The sequence below is a fragment of the Boeremia exigua genome (assembly GCF_020726555.1).
Source record: "Boeremia exigua strain MPI-SDFR-AT-0100 chromosome Unknown C7974scaffold_10, whole genome shotgun sequence".
In the NCBI taxonomy this organism is placed as follows: domain Eukaryota; kingdom Fungi; phylum Ascomycota; class Dothideomycetes; order Pleosporales; family Didymellaceae; genus Boeremia; species Boeremia exigua.
The window spans coordinates 647477-662198 of NW_025763527.1; the positions used below are offsets into that span (position 1 = coordinate 647477).

At 51.3% G+C, this 14722-nt stretch overlaps 6 protein-coding genes and 1 non-coding gene across 7 annotated transcripts; 3 read left to right on the plus strand and 4 right to left on the minus strand.

The window, feature by feature from the left end:
- Positions 1-129: 129 nt before the first annotated feature.
- C7974DRAFT_416008 (uncharacterized protein) lies at positions 130-1224 on the plus strand (the record flags this gene model as incomplete). Its single annotated transcript, XM_046143945.1, has 1 exon — positions 130-1224. One exon carries the CDS (start codon positions 130-132, stop codon positions 1222-1224), a length of 1095 nt encoding a protein of 364 aa, XP_045993936.1.
- A 136-nt stretch (positions 1225-1360) lies between these two features.
- C7974DRAFT_33979 (uncharacterized protein) lies at positions 1361-2790 on the plus strand. The gene has a single exon (XM_046139248.1). It carries the CDS (start codon positions 1498-1500, stop codon positions 2599-2601), a length of 1104 nt encoding a protein of 367 aa, XP_045993937.1. The 5' UTR covers positions 1361-1497; the 3' UTR covers positions 2602-2790.
- C7974DRAFT_436048 (P-loop containing nucleoside triphosphate hydrolase protein) lies at positions 2660-3693 on the plus strand (the record flags this gene model as incomplete). The annotated part of the gene is made up of 2 exons (XM_046145105.1): positions 2660-2759; positions 2810-3693. The coding sequence occupies 2 exons, from the start codon at positions 2660-2662 to the stop codon at positions 3691-3693; spliced, it is 984 nt and encodes a 327-aa protein (XP_045993938.1).
- Positions 3694-4193: 500 nt separating this feature from the next.
- C7974DRAFT_t98 lies at positions 4194-4273 on the minus strand. Its single transcript has one exon. It is a non-coding gene; the product is annotated as a tRNA-Lys (tRNA).
- An 801-nt stretch (positions 4274-5074) lies between these two features.
- C7974DRAFT_474461 (ankyrin repeat-containing domain protein) lies at positions 5075-6315 on the minus strand. The gene is made up of 2 exons (XM_046146606.1): positions 5792-6315; positions 5075-5743 (listed from the first exon to the last, which is right to left on the minus strand). Exons 1-2 carry the CDS (start codon positions 6289-6291, stop codon positions 5176-5178), a joined length of 1068 nt encoding a protein of 355 aa, XP_045993939.1. The 5' UTR covers positions 6292-6315; the 3' UTR covers positions 5075-5175.
- Positions 6316-6567: 252 nt separating this feature from the next.
- C7974DRAFT_34040 (uncharacterized protein) lies at positions 6568-8629 on the minus strand. The gene is made up of 2 exons (XM_046139253.1): positions 8041-8629; positions 6568-7991 (listed from the first exon to the last, which is right to left on the minus strand). The coding sequence occupies exons 1-2, from the start codon at positions 8435-8437 to the stop codon at positions 6670-6672; spliced, it is 1719 nt and encodes a 572-aa protein (XP_045993940.1). The 5' UTR covers positions 8438-8629; the 3' UTR covers positions 6568-6669.
- Positions 8630-10415: 1786 nt separating this feature from the next.
- C7974DRAFT_317648 (uncharacterized protein) lies at positions 10416-13683 on the minus strand (the record flags this gene model as incomplete). The annotated part of the gene is made up of 2 exons (XM_046138609.1): positions 10416-11503; positions 11550-13683. 2 exons carry the CDS (start codon positions 13681-13683, stop codon positions 10416-10418), a joined length of 3222 nt encoding a protein of 1073 aa, XP_045993941.1.
- Positions 13684-14722: the final 1039 nt, after the last annotated feature.

Here is a 14722-nt window from a genome sequence, read left to right on the forward strand (position 1 = left end):
TGTAGCTACAACCTGCGTACCCTGCACCAGCATCCTACACACAGCCTTTCTGAACACAGTCCTGCACATAGCTTTCCTGAACCAGACCTTGGTGCGATATCAGAATCGCGATAGAAGCCCGAGAAAGCCATGGCCGCACTGCCCTTCCGCAGCACAGTACCTGCTTTCGATGCAGATGTTTTTGCACAAATCAACCCAGGCCCAGACAGAACTGAGACCATCAGAGTGGCTGCACGTTTCCTCTCCGCTAGTAACTCAAGGCCTACATTATACGACATCGACGCCCTACGGGAAGTCATGGGAGGCGGCAGGCTGTCGCAGTATGCAAGAACAGCTTCTGACACGATTGATTTGAAGCACGAGCATGCGTTGCAGCAGGCTCAGACAACGCGCAGCGAGCCTCACAAGAAAGAGATGGATAGTGCGAGGCAAACAAAACGGATCGGGCAAAAGAACAAAAAGGATGATCAATGCGATTTCAAGATTCTGCCACTCGATGTTGAACATGACCTGTCGCACAAGACGAAGGCCAATACCAATGCTCGGTTCAACAAGTCTAATCAGAAAAGCAAGGACACAAAGAACACCAAGAGGCAGTCACAGAGCCAGACAGACAGACATAGAGATATATCACGCCTGCAACCCGGACTCAAAGTCTCTCTGCCCTCCGCCTCCCCTCAGTCTCAGCCTCAGCCTCCGCCTCAGCCACGAAGCAACCGAAAGCAGGGTCTGCTGCAAGGGGGACTTGCCCCGCAGGACTACGAAATGCAGCTCAGGCTGATAGAACTGAATAATAAGGCGCGAGGGATACAGGACACCTCTAAACCCTACTGGCAGAGCCAGCGCCCGCTGACTCGTCCGCCGAACCCAGCAGACACAAAGGGTAGGATACCTGTCGTCAGCAATGGCCAAATTTCCCATAGTACCGAAGCCTCTGATAGGCCTGGATTCAACTTTGACGGTGAAAATGCGCTCGAGAACTTCGACTTCGACTCTTTCCTAAATGCAGGCGAAGACTCAAATGACGGGACTTGGACTTTCAATTTCTCGGATCATGAGGTAGCAAGACCCTCAGATACACCTGGTCAGGAAGTTGTAAATACCAAATACACCATATCCGAGGACGATACAGTACCGGAAAGCGAGCGTCAATCGAGATGGTTGATGGCACTGCAGCCGCCGCAGAAGGTACTGCCTGCAGCGCCAAGAGATTGGAGGCGTTAATCGACCTATCAAGCATGGCCACATGGTATCAGCCCCCAATCGGATCCAACATGGGGCCAAGCCTACAATTATGCACATCTTTGACTGACTTCTGGATATCAACTTACACGGGCCAACGCCATTTACCTCTTGTACCCTTCTTTGTATCTTTTCGGCATTATTCTGCCCCAAAATGCAAGAAAATGCGGTCCCGATGGCGCTAGACCAAGCCGAGACTATTTCGAACCTTCCATTACTGTACATCGATATCGTTCGTCAATAGGAGACGAGGGAATGTTACTGACAACACCTAGCGATGTCAACTCAACCCATATCGTCATACATCGCGTAGACTGTGATGGTGAACTAGATTATCACGACGAACATGACCAAGAAGAACATTACTACGATGTGCCGCGTCTCCGTGCCAATTCCAATCGGACAACACCTTTGAGGGGTCTACATCCTCTTTCAAGTCCTGAATGGCTGCTCGAGGATCACCCAAGCATACCCTTTGTCGTACGCAACATCTACGATTGCGGTGGCTACCATGAAAAATTAATGGATCAGTTTGAACGCTTGTGGATGCCACTCGGTATGAGTGGGCACGTCAGTGCACAAGTCAGACCATACTACTCCGTTCTCATGAAAGATGCGGCACCAGCCGAGAGGAAGCAACAAGTACTCGTTCCCTCGAAAGGGCTCACTAGAACGATGACAGCATTGAAGTCCTCTCACCCTACAAGTTTACACGAATGGGATACTGAGCAAAATCTGACGTATCCTTATTTGCAACTGTGGCACTGCAAAGATGAGCTCCAGGATGCTTCAAATAGGCTTGCTGATTCAACGCAAAAGCTCCACCTCCAGGCGTTGCTGAACTACCTTGAAGTATCTGCAGCTGCTGAATGGCACGAAGCAGAACAGCTTTTCGCTCAAGGCCTGGTCAACAAGAAACACTGGGCAAAGCTTTACCGGCCCAACGACCTGATCGTTACAATGAGAGATGACGAACCTTTGGCATTTATTGCGAAAGACTGTCGCAGTATCGACGAAGACCATGTAGCTCTTAAGTGCTGGTCGTGGGATTTCGATGGAGAATTCTACTTGCGTGAAATCTCGCCTACGGTCGAATGGCCTTCCAAATCTGATATCATAAAAATATCGGAGCTTGCCTACTTCCCGTTGAGGTTCGACAACACAGGTCTGGAAAAGAGACTGAAGTATCGAGGGGAGATATTTTGGTCGTGCCGCAAAAGGAAGTATGTCAGCTACAGTGTCGCATCTAACGAGACGAGTGATCGATCGGTAAGCTCGTTCGCCTTTCCACTTCGAGTTAAGAATACACTAATGTTCCCAGAACCAAACACGATACATGGTCGACACGAAGACATATAAGATGCTGCATGGGCCCGACGTCCCTGAAGGGACCCGCACAGACTTTGATGCGGGCGCGATGCTGAGCGATGATCCTCCCTCACAAGAACAATACCCCCACTTCGTCCTCCTGCTGCCCTCAAAGATCAAAGGTTTTGGCTTCCATAACAAGAAGTGGAGTGGGTTATTCGCAACTATCCATAACGCCCTCGCTAACATCAATGTGCAGGTGAGCTGAACGTAGAGCAAATCGAAGATATCGAATGGAACAAGAACGTCTTCAAGAGCGACCTGGTCATGGATCGAAGTAAGAAAGAGTTGATTGAAGCTCTGGTTACGGTTCACCTCAAGCGGAAAGCCAACACCAAGGCTGACTTCATGACGGGCAAAGGAGAAGGTCTTTTGATACTGCTTCATGGGGGACCAGGCACCGGGAAAACGCTTACGGCTGAGAGTGTTGCTGAGCTTGCAGAGAGGCCTCTCTACAGGGTGACCTGTGGCGATGTTGGCACCGACCCAGAAACAGTAGAGAAGTACCTCACCTCGGTTTTGTTCATTGGAGTCACATGGAACTGTGTTGTACTCCTCGACGAGGCTGATGTTTTCCTGGAGGAGCGAACGAAGCTGGATCTAGAACGAAACGCGCTCGTCTCTGTCTTTCTCCGCGTGCTGGAATACTACGAAGGCATCCTTATTCTCACCTCCAACCGCATCGGCACCTTCGACGAAGCCTTCAAATCTCGCGTGCAGCTTTCCCTTCATTACCCACCACTTTCGGAGAAAAATCGCATGGATGTCTGGGACAACTTCATCGAACACTTGAGGCAATCGAACGATGATGTCGACTTTGATAGCATTTCAAGCAAGACCCGGAGACTTGCACAATACAAGCTGAACGGAAGGCAAATCAGAAATACACTCAATACGGCGCGTCAGCTGGCGCAGTTTCGTGGGCAAAGGTTGGAGTATGATCATCTGGAACAGGCAATCAAGAACGTGGTCGAGTTCGAGGCGTACGTTACAAACCTACATGACGGCCAGACAGATGAGGAGTATGCGGAGGCAACTGGTATTCGACATGATAGTACGAAAGCGGAGGAAAGTTTTGACTGAGACAATCCATCAGCAGAGCCTTTGGGAAGGTATGTTCATCCCGCGATGTAAATAGCGATGGGCGTACTTTAGGTTACGTCTGTCCGGAAGTAATTGATATCGGCGAATTCGCAGCTTGAGCTAAAGTAGCACCCTCGTATTGTTGTGACCAGATGCCACAGCGACAAACCAAATAACCAGCATAGAGTACTAGCATCTCTAGATGGACACAGAATGAGAATATCGACAACTTGGGTGTGCGTGTGGTGAACATTGGAGTCAGTTGGTGAAAAAGCAGAAGGTGAATGCATGACGACACATGTGATGCGCGTCACCACCGCAGTGCATCGACTTCCTCATCCCATCTGACCATATCTCCTGTGTCGCATGAAAGATATCGCGACTCACATCTGACACTGCGACGGATGCCTCTCTACAGACCATAAAGCAAAAAGATCACGATAAATGCAAAAAGATCAGAAGAAATGCAAAAAGATCAGAAGAAATGCAAAAAGAATAATCGCCCGACCAGGGACTCGAACCCTGAGCCTTGAGATTAAAAGTCTCACGCGCTAACCCTGAAACTTTGTTAGATACGAGCCCGAGTATCTTCGTTGAACGGAGTGGTCTTACAATTGTGCCAGCCGGGCTGCTGTTGATACACCTTCGGTCAATGGTACCGTATATAATCCTGGACCAAAGGAAAATCAATGCGGTTGCTAGCGCTGTCAAGTTGACAAGTTGATCGAATGATGTGGGTCCGTGATGGGACTGGTGTGGCTGTGGGAGGTTGTGGGGAGCCTCGGTTGGGAGCGTGGGGACTAAGGCCGGCTTGGGTGGATGCTGACCTCACGACTCTTTGTTTTGATGGCACGGCGCGAATTGCTTGCTGCTTTTGAGTTTACACGTGTTTGCTATCTCAAGCATCTTTCTCTGTCTAGATGTTTCCCTTTTTAGCTTGTATCTTTGTCTCTGTTTGTTGAATCATGCGTGTATCACATACCGCTATGTATTCTTTGATTTGACGTGTGCGTGACAATCGATGAAGAGCTCATCTTCGCCGAAGCCTAGTAGGTGAGCAAGAGATTGTTGATTCAACGTTCCCTGGTGTCTACGACTTCATTCAATTGACCAGTATATTCACTTTGGCAACCAAGTGAACCGGTCGCTTGACGGCGAGCGGGCCATCTCAGATCATCCATATGTTTTCAACTTTCTGCAACAATAGCATACGATGTGCTGGTAAAAGTCATGTACAAACTCTCGTTGTGGGATGACATCATTGACGATATGCTTCAGTACGGTGACTGCGAATATTATGGATCGAGCATAAACGCAACAGATCTTATGAAGGAGAGAAGGAATTTAGATTGTTACGACGAACTAGCCCAGGCAAGCCTTGCGTAAACACCACATCCAGCCTCTCTGGAATCGAGAAATCAAATACCCTGCCTGCCGGAACCCAACAACTACCTCTCTAAGTAACTATCGCATCACGATACTTCAGGAGCCCTGCAAGAAGTTTACAATACCCTCGCGACCTAAAAAGCGGGCGTAGCTGATAGCGTCGAGCCATTGTATATGTTCTTCCCAACCAGACCTTCCTTTCCATTCCTCGAGAAGGACGCATACGGTGCTGTAGTTCCACATACGTTTGCTGGGATCTGCACCTTTCTGTATCAAGAACTCAACCAGATCACGACTGTCTCTTTCGATCGCGATGTGCAGTGCTGTCTGCGTGCCTATCCAGAGTTGAAGCCCCGACGTTTCCCTGGGATCGTGGCGCTGCGCATAGTAGGCGTCGATGTCAGCGCCACGATCCAACAGATATTGGATAACAGGAATTCGATTGTAGGACTCATCGTGGACGCTAGCAGCGTGAGCAACAATGTCGTCGGAGTGGCAGGGTGATTGGATTTGCCCTCCAGCAGCGAGCAAGGCCTCAAGAGACGCAATAGTCCCGATGCAAGCGGCGCGATGAAGCACACTCATTCCGGAAGGGCTGACTGCGTTAGGATCTCCACCAAGTGACAGACACCATTTCACGAGGTTTACATCGCCTACGACGACACTTGTGACGATCGTTAACTAAACCCTAACAATATGGCGTGATACGTACCTCATGATAGAAGGTCGAGACCTATTGTAGAGTTGATTGATATCCCATCCGTCATCTATCAGGAGCTGAAGCATGGACGTATCTCCTGTATTATTAACATGATCCAATGCTGCTGAAATCGATCTCTCGCTTGGGACGAGATCGTAATTGAGCAGTACGCGCACAACATCTTTGCGTTGATTCTTGACTGCATACTGGAGAGCTCCTGAGCTATTGAGTCGAATCAGAAGATTCGGCTGCAACTTCGTTGAATTCGATCCAACCATCCAACTCTCCAAATGTGCCTTGATCGTTTGTACCTCGATGTTTTTAGAACAAAGCTGTTCTAGTTCACGGGTTGTTCGGTCCAGAAGCAGTGCTTGAGCTTCGGGAATCTCATTTGTCGGCAACAATGACGATCCTGTAGAATTGCTCACTTGCGCAGCTTGAGCATCGTGTGGGATTTCCTCTCGTGGCGAACTGGAGTCAGACGTGAACTCTTCGTGATCCATTTTGTGCATGAACGAGTAGCTGGATACATTAGCTGGACTACAAATTGGGATTTTATAAGATGAACGAAGCACTTGGAAGGTACACATGTACAACTCCGGGCGCTTCGCGCACAGACGGTCCCGGCGCAATGTAACGCATGGCGCTACCTACTCTATCTAAGCGCCACAGTATAGAGGTCGGGCTTGACATGACATTATATGTTAGTAAACGTTCAGCTAAACACAGGCACTAAACATGATCACAACATCCCGGCAATGCTACGTTTGAATCCCTGGTGCGCGGTGTGGAATAATTAATCTTGTTCAACAGTATATATAACAACTACATCATCAGAGACAGACATTCAGACATAACTCGTTACTCTCCGTCTTATCATCTCCCGCGCCCTAGTACTCTGACTCCAGGCGGTTATTCTCAATGAACACCTTCCTGAAGCGTCCATGAAGCAAGTCTTTTGTAACACCCAGGGAGCTTGCAGCATTCTCCTTAACAAGCTGACTGGTGGGCTTCATGAAGAGCTGGTCAATCTCCTCAAGAGTCTTGTTCTTCGTCTCGTACATGAAGAAGATCTGGTAGAACCAACCAATCACTGCAATACCACCGTAGAAACCAAGAGTAAGGCCTGTGGGGGTGAATGCCTTCTGCATGCCGGTGAAGTTGTATGTAACGATGAACGATGACAGGAAGAGCCATGCGGTGGAGGTGGTCATTCCGTAGGAGCGGAGGTAGGTAGGGTATACCTCAGAAGGAATAACCCAGGTCAGGGCGGCGTAAGATCCGAAGAAGAGCTCGTAGAGAACCAGTCCGGTGAGGTACATGGCGAGTCTGCCGTTGACGTTGCCTTCTCCAAGATGGTCAGAGGCCCCGACCAGGATAAGACCAACAAAGAAACCAGGCAACATAGCAATAGCCCAGAAGCGGCGACCGCAAGTCTCCATGAGGAAGATAGCAGGGATGGTACCGATCAGAAGAGAACCACCACCGACCAAGGACATATAGTTGGCCTCGTAGTCGTCAAACCCCAGCTGTCGCATCAATACCGACATAAAATACATAATTGCATTAATACCAGTAAATTGTCCGAGGAAGATCATAGTGTTGGCGTAGATAATAGCACGGCGAGCGCGGGGGTTGGTGAAGAAGTCCATCCAGGGGAAGCGGTTGGTACGGCTGGCAGCGACCTCGGCCTCTTCCTCCTCGGTACTGACCTTCATGATGAAGAACTCCTGACGAGTCTCCAGCGTTTCGATTCCACGGATACGCTTCCATACCTTGAAGGACTCGAGTGTTTTGCCCTTGTGCATCAAGAAACGGGGAGATTCGGGCATGAAGAGAATGCCGACGCCCATGATGGTAGAGAAGACCAGCGACGAACCAAGGATGTAGCGCCAGTTTCCAGGAACGCTGACGAACATTGCTGCGACAGCATATCCAAGTACTTCGCCGAGAGCGATGTTGAATTGGTAGAGCGAGACCAAATTTCCACGAAGGCGACTTTCGACCGTCTCGGCGACGTACACCGGAACTGTGCCGCCCTCAAGGCCAACACCAGCGCCGAGGATGACACGAGCGGCAACGATCATGCCATAGTTCATAGAGCCTGCCTCAAGAGCACCACCGATAGTGTATAGAATGCAGGAGATGAGGATAGCCCAGCGGCGACCAAAGTATTCGTTGCAGGGCGAGATGAGGAAAGCACCAGCGATAGCTGTTGAGCATTAGCAGGTTTCTGAGAATGCCGGCTATGAATTGCTTACCACCTAGCGGCATGCCGGAGTTGACAAGGGAGTTTTGCTGGTCTGTAAGACCGAGATCCGCGGGCAGGAACAGGTTGGCACCAGAGATGAGCGACTGGTCGAGTCCAGAGAGGAGACCTCCCATCGACGCGAAAACAACAAGAAGCCAAGTGAAGTGCTTGGGGTTCTTGAACTCGAGGTCGAAAATGCCCTTCTTGTAGCCAGACAGCTCAAGCTCCTTCTCTAGGTCGTGGATCAGGTTGTCCGACTCCCAGCCACGAGCGTTTTCGAGCTGTTCAGTTTTGGCCTTTGGTGCGTTGTAGTCTGCGGGAGGGGCGACGGCAATCTCTCCAGCCTTGCCAGGAGCAGCCGGTGCAACCTCCTCGTACATCTTGGGGTCTTTCTCGTCCATGGACATGGCAGGCAGTGATCAACAAAGATCAGCGGCAGAGATAAGAGTGAAGGGTGAGGAAAGTGCTTTCACTTCGCCCTGCTCTGAGGTCTGTCTCCGCCTTTTAAATCCCCAGTGGAGAGGACCGGCCCATGGAGAAAATCCCCATGGTACCCTCTCCAATATTGTGTGACGTACGCGTGGAGTCTCCATGGCACATGCAGCAAAAATCTGCCACCCCCGGCTCAAGAACCTGGTGACTGGATGTCAGGGATCCATCGCGATATTACAGGAATAGCATAGTGCAGTGGAGCACACAAGCAATGGTCCGGTTTCTTGGTGGAGCTTGAGTGCAGCTTAACTTCCAAAAGCTTCTAGCAGACCCACATGAGGCTCTGCGCTGATCGGTGTCTCATTCCGAGATTCTGACCGATTGAATGCTGGAGAACGGTGTGGACTGTCCATCACCCCGGGATTGTGGGTGCATTCTGATACCTGGGGTTCGTGAAGCCGTTGCATCTGTGTTCATAGTCACGACAAGCTTTCTGTATAGTGGCGCGCGCCTAGTGTAGTTCACCGTTCGAGGCTCCATGTGAGGCTCTGCAAAAGCTTTTTAGCTGCCGATGAGTTTCCGATTGGCATGCTTGGGCGCAGCGCTATGACGCCAGCTACGGCTTTTGATTCAAAGGCCGGTCCAAATCGACGTCGTTCGCTGGAAAATCCCTGCGCCATCGGAGCTGTCAAGGGTAGAATCGGACTTCATACTGCTTTCAGTAGATTGTAGTCAGGAAAGATCCTAGCAAGAGTAGACCATCCGCTATGCTGTCTCCGAATACACCTCGTGTGCTCGCCCCATGTGAGACTGTGCCGTGATCCTCATTTTGATGTGTGTGCCTTGAAACCGGAGGAAACCGGCGAACAACGACTTCCCCAGAACCAAGTTTGTCTGCGGAGAAATGAGGGGATGCATCACAATCTTGCGTGGGAGACAGAATCACTGTCACTCGGTGATCGTAAGTCCTAATCTCTTTCCGAGAACAGAAAGCGCGATGTGAACCTTTCGTGGTTTTTGATGACCGAAAAGACACAAGAAGATCACACGACAGCCGCATACTGACCGCCTTCCGGGCCCGTTCAGTACCTCACTATCGTGTAATAGCCGTCTCCAGTGTGGAGAACGATGAGGCTCTGCGGTCCGGCCAGTGGCCCAAGTCGTCTGGGCACACGAAGGATCCGCTGGTTTCAAGGCAAGGTCAGTCGAGGAGCAAGAAGCTGCGAGAACTCTGACTGTGAATTACGATGAGGTAACACAAATTTCCAAGATCCCAGACATGAATTGGGTGTTGAATCGTCAGATTGCTGCAATTTTGCTCAGTGCTTTTTCCCGGTCGATGGTTGTTTCTGGGGCAAGGTAAGTCTGGCGATCGCCCCCACGCTGACTCGTACCTACTCGTATGCTCGCGAAAGCTTAGTCAACCGTGATATTGTGAGCTTAGAGCTGTCTGGCTTGAACAAGTCACTTGTTCAAGTTTCGATTCACTCAAGTTCTTGGATCCGTTCAGGCCCTCGAACGGCTTCAAGAACTTGAACGGATTCAATGACTGCAGTAGGATGTACATCCAACTACGCAAATCACACCCACCGTCCAGTGAACGAAGACCTGACATACAAGGAACAGACCGCGTACACTCGCGTCAAATAAAGTGGCAACAAGTTTTCGATTTTTCTCTTGAGGTCATACTGCATAACGTGTCAAAGTCAACGAGGACTAATCATCAGTGTATCAATTTGCACGATCAATCGTGTAATGCTATTCCTACTAACAGTGTCGTGCAATGCCAACGCGTGCTAGCGACAGATGGGTATCTTACTATGCCATACAAGAAACAAAAGAGATTTCGCACCTAACGAGTGAGGTGGCGGGACTGCAATGAACCCGCATGCCGAACACCAGGGAAAAGAAAGGGAAAACAAAAGTACAGGGTGGAGTTGCGATAAACGATGCTCACATCTGCCGACTCAGAAGTAATTCCACGGCGCGGTCGACCCTTAGGCCATCCCCGGCATCCGTAACCCTCAGTGCGTCCCTCGCCTGCTCGGCCGTGAAACCCATCTCCACGATGCGGTAGATTGCCTTCTCAGCCGTGTTCTCGTACGCCGGGCTGTCGAAAATATCGGCTTGAGCCGGGTGCTGGTAGTAAACTGGATGCTGAGTAACGGGTGCTGCTCTGGAGCGCTCGCTGTTGCTTGAGCTGCGCGAGCTGAGGCTGATGTCTGATTCCTTGCTGGGGACATGGGGCCGCTGGACGTAGCAGGGTGGGGTATCAGGGAATCGGATTTGTTGGGGCGACTGGGTGAGGAAGATGGGGTGCTCGATGATGGAGGGCATTGCGCTTGTTGCTGTGCTAGTTCGGTCGCGGGCAGCGGACGTGATGGATGCGGAGGGAGTGGGGAGGAGTGGTTGGGCGACAACGCGTCGTGGGGACGAGCGCGGACCGGACACTGTGGATGACGAGGGTGTGGGAAGGAGCGGTTGCGCTATGGTTCGCTGTGGTGTAGAATGGGTGACCAAAGGAGGCAAGAGCGCTCGTGCTGTGCTGGTCGGTGCTGGAAGCTCGAAGATGTGGGTCGAGATTTCCTGCGCAATTGCAGAGGTAGGTCGGAAAGAAGGAATGTGGGAGGTGAGATTGTTGTCGGGCAATGGAGGGTGTACCCGCGTAAGACTGCTCATCACCTTTTCCCATTCGCTCATCGGCCGGTCCTGACTCTGGCGAATCATACGTATCGGCTGGCCATTACTCCTGTAGTGCTTGAGGTCTTGGATGTGCTTTTGGATGCGCTGCTTCGACATTTGTCGCTGAAGCTCGCGCGTGGAGCTCTCTGCATATACATGTGCAAGCTTGTCTTCGTAGACGCGAGAAGCTGCCTCTTTCAGGAAACTCCTATTAGTACTGCCATGAACGGGAGACTTCCATTTGGTCAAGCCCTGGGCATCAGCCAGCGTGAAAGCAGTCCCATTGTTCTCGTAGCAGGGGCGGGCGAGGAATAGGACAGTGGCGAGGCCGAAGCTGAGAACATGGTGAATCCATTCGTCTGTGAATGTCAGTAGAGCTCACGTCTTGGATACGGAACAAATTACCTAGCATCATTTCCTCTCCATCAATATCGCCTCCACGGATCTCAGTATCGTCGTAGATGCCATACTTGCGTGCTTCCGCAGTGCGAGTTTGGAAGCCTTGCAGCAAAACGCCGAGGCAGTTCCACAGCTCCATCATATCGAAGAGCTGCTCTGCCGACAGGCCGCCTTCGTTTCCTTGTGCAAAGCAGTCTGGTGCACCGATCAGGGTATCGTTCATGAAGTCCGTACTCATGACGCTGAAGGTGCATGCTGGCTGATGTGCTTGGACACCGCCCTGAAGCCAGTCTTGCTGAGCGACCACATCGTCTTCACGGCCCTTGCCAGATCCAAAGATCTTGCAGAATGTCCAGATACGCCACAGCGCATCATCCACCCTGGCAGCGTTGGGCGATTTCTCGTCAACAAGAGCAGCAGAGATCTCCGCTCGTACGAAAGACTGACACTTTTCATGGATCAACAACTTGATCTCATGCAGAATGTTAGTGTCGCGCTGTTGGAGGTGGAGATAGCTCGCCGGGGTGTACTCCTCGAAGGGCCGCGTCATTTCCAAATCGTCGTCGTGCAGTATATCGTGCCCTGGGAAGGCATACTCCCTGAACTCCCACGCCGCGGGAGATGTCCTTTGCACAACAGACTTGACAAGTTCGAGCTCATGTCGCTTGAAGACTTTGTAGAATCCAACGTTGACGGACCCCAGAGCGAACAAGTCTTCGAAATTATCTACGCTTTGCAGGATCTGATGAAGAACTTTCTCGGCGTCGCCAGGTGAGATGACGCGGGGCTCTGGTGTTGCTAAAATCTCAACGGGTGACAGCATCGACTCATGTGATATCTGGCTCAGGGAAGGGATCTCTACCGACAGACGCTGTTCTCTTCTCAGTGATCTTCCTCTCGTAATTTGGGATGCGATGTGGTCCTTTGGTACTCGAGACAACCTGAACAGTTCAGTATTGATGACCGACTGTCGCTTGCTGGACTTCCTCGGCAGTAGAGGAGCAGGTTCAGCCGACGGCCTTGTCATGTGCTTCCGCCAGGGGTGTTGGTTACGCTCCTCCTGAGGTCGTGGCGTCAGGGGCCGCCTATCGTTATCCGCGATTCGACCCAGGAACGTGTCTTCCGAGAGCGTAGTTAATGACCTCTGAAGCTCGGTCTCTGCCTCGCTCAATGTTGGACTTGCACTTCGTTCATTTTTTGACTTCTTCGACTCCGTCCGATTGATCGCTTGGTTGATGGCACCGATACCTGGGTTTGAGTCGAGGCTTCTTCGGTGGCTGCTCGAGTTCGATGTTTTGCGGTGAACCGTAGGGCGGCGGACGATACCGTTCGTGGCATCCCGTGCAGATTTGATCGTGCAGGTAGGTTTAAACTCAGCATCTTTGGCTGAACACGGTGCATAGCGACGGGGCGGTATCGCTGGAGGAGGACCGAAGTCAATTCCGAAGGCTGGACAGTCGCCTGTGGTCTTGGGAAGCATGCGTAGATCGTCCTCTTCGACACTAGTTTCCGAGGATTGGTTACTGTGTAAGGAGAACGCATCGCTTTCTCGAGAGCCAACCGATGACGTAGTTGATGTTGAGTTGATCTTGCGATGCTGTGAGTTCTTGGAGTTCGTAGGTGTGGTAGGAGTGGGCACTTGGAGCTGTCCAAGAGGCGGCGGGCGGCTGAGTGGTGATACGATGGAGTCGCGCATCATAACTAAGCTCGTTCCTGTTGGTGGAGATATGTCATACGCCTCCTCGAGCTCAGCAGAGGCGGAACGAACTTGCGCGTTGCTAGGGTGTCCAGAGCCTGGAGCTGTCGGCTGAGCTCGATCTTGTGCTCCGCTAGGGATTACTACATGTATCTTGGGTTTCAAGCTCTTTACTGCGCTAAGACCATGCTTGTCTTTGAGACGCCACTGAATTCTTCCGTGTCTGTATGTACCAATAGCTCCTTTGAGCGAAGCGATACTCGAAGCCGTTTTTAGAGTGTTGTCGTTGTTTGTCGAAACGGTGGGGTGTTTGGACCATCCTTCGTTCTCTGAGATGGATGATAATGCTGGACTGCTGGATGCTGACTTGCAGCTCTTGGCCTGGCAAGTTGACGTATGCGTGTCTCGCTCGTCAGCGTGGAGAGCCGACCCACTTTCTGTCATTTCTGGGACTGCACGCAGCACAGTCCCTGACTTCTTCGAGTTTCTCAACCTTTGAAACGACATCCTCTTCTTGATGTGCTCCTTCGGAGCAGGACTTGCGGGACTCCGTGGCGAATTGGCGATCCAAAGGTTGCAGTGCCCCTCCTGATCCTGTACTCGAGTCAAGTTTGTGTAGTCATCGACGGGCTGTAGTCGCGATATGCATTCAAGTGAAAAGATGTTGGTGACCAATTGTTCCGACGAAAACGCAACCTGGGTGATCATGACTACTAACAGCCGGGCAATGATGTACACAGTCCGGAATCCAAAATAGCCAGTCCGATTTAGGCCCGTCTGCAGCTGCGGAAGTCAAGGGAGTGCAGGCTTGTGGCGTTCGGAACGGCAGCTCGCGGTGTTGGCGAGATGGAACTCTGAACATCCGCTCGTGGTAACTTTGCTAAGACAAGATATCGGTAAACCCCAGCAATACCTATGCGATAGATAGCCCTCCATTTTGTTTAGAAAGGGCCGTCAAATCTAAGCGCGCACACTGCGATGCGCCTTCTGTACGTTGAGGCGCAGTGCATGGCGGATGTTCGTGGAGCACACATGTGCGTTCGGGTTCCGTGCGCATGGATGAGCGATCGGCGGGGCGGGGCCCCCCAAATTAGAATCAGCTCAGCCGTGCAGGATCAACATGCCCATCCCATCCACCAACACTCGCGTGCTATGTTGGATCTAAGTTCGGACACAGCTTTGAAAGCTGCTGACTTGAGCTTTGACTCGGACTTCCGACCTTGGTTTGATGTCTCTGAACGAGTTCCGAGGCTCGATCTCACACAAGACTCAACGTATCACCAAACCAGCGAAGACGTTGGTCGCACCGGTAGTGAGTGCGTGAGAGACCCTTGATTGATCGCAAACGCTTCCAGGCGTGCCGTGCATCGCATTACTCGTGTCCCGTCCTATCAGGCTAGTGAGGCGTAGGCATAAACTTCGTATAGTCACAAGGAGCTGTTGGCCAAGCTGCTTTGTGCAACCATCAGCAACACACTGCGAG

Excerpts from the sequence above, each read along its gene's own strand:
- C7974DRAFT_33979 (XM_046139248.1), top strand. The coding sequence starts at position 1,498 with ATGTTACTGACAACACCTAGCGATGTCAACTCAACCCATATCGTCATA.
- C7974DRAFT_474461 (XM_046146606.1), bottom strand. The coding sequence starts at position 6,291 with ATGCACAAAATGGATCACGAAGAGTTCACGTCTGACTCCAGTTCGCCA. Across the intron at positions 5,744-5,791 it reads TCTCGACCTTCTATCATGAG|TGTCGTCGTAGGCGATGTAA; the intron begins GTACGTATCACG and ends GATCGTCACAAG.
- C7974DRAFT_34040 (XM_046139253.1), bottom strand. The coding sequence starts at position 8,437 with ATGTCCATGGACGAGAAAGACCCCAAGATGTACGAGGAGGTTGCACCG. Across the intron at positions 7,992-8,040 it reads CTCCGGCATGCCGCTAGGTG|CTATCGCTGGTGCTTTCCTC; the intron begins GTAAGCAATTCA and ends AATGCTCAACAG.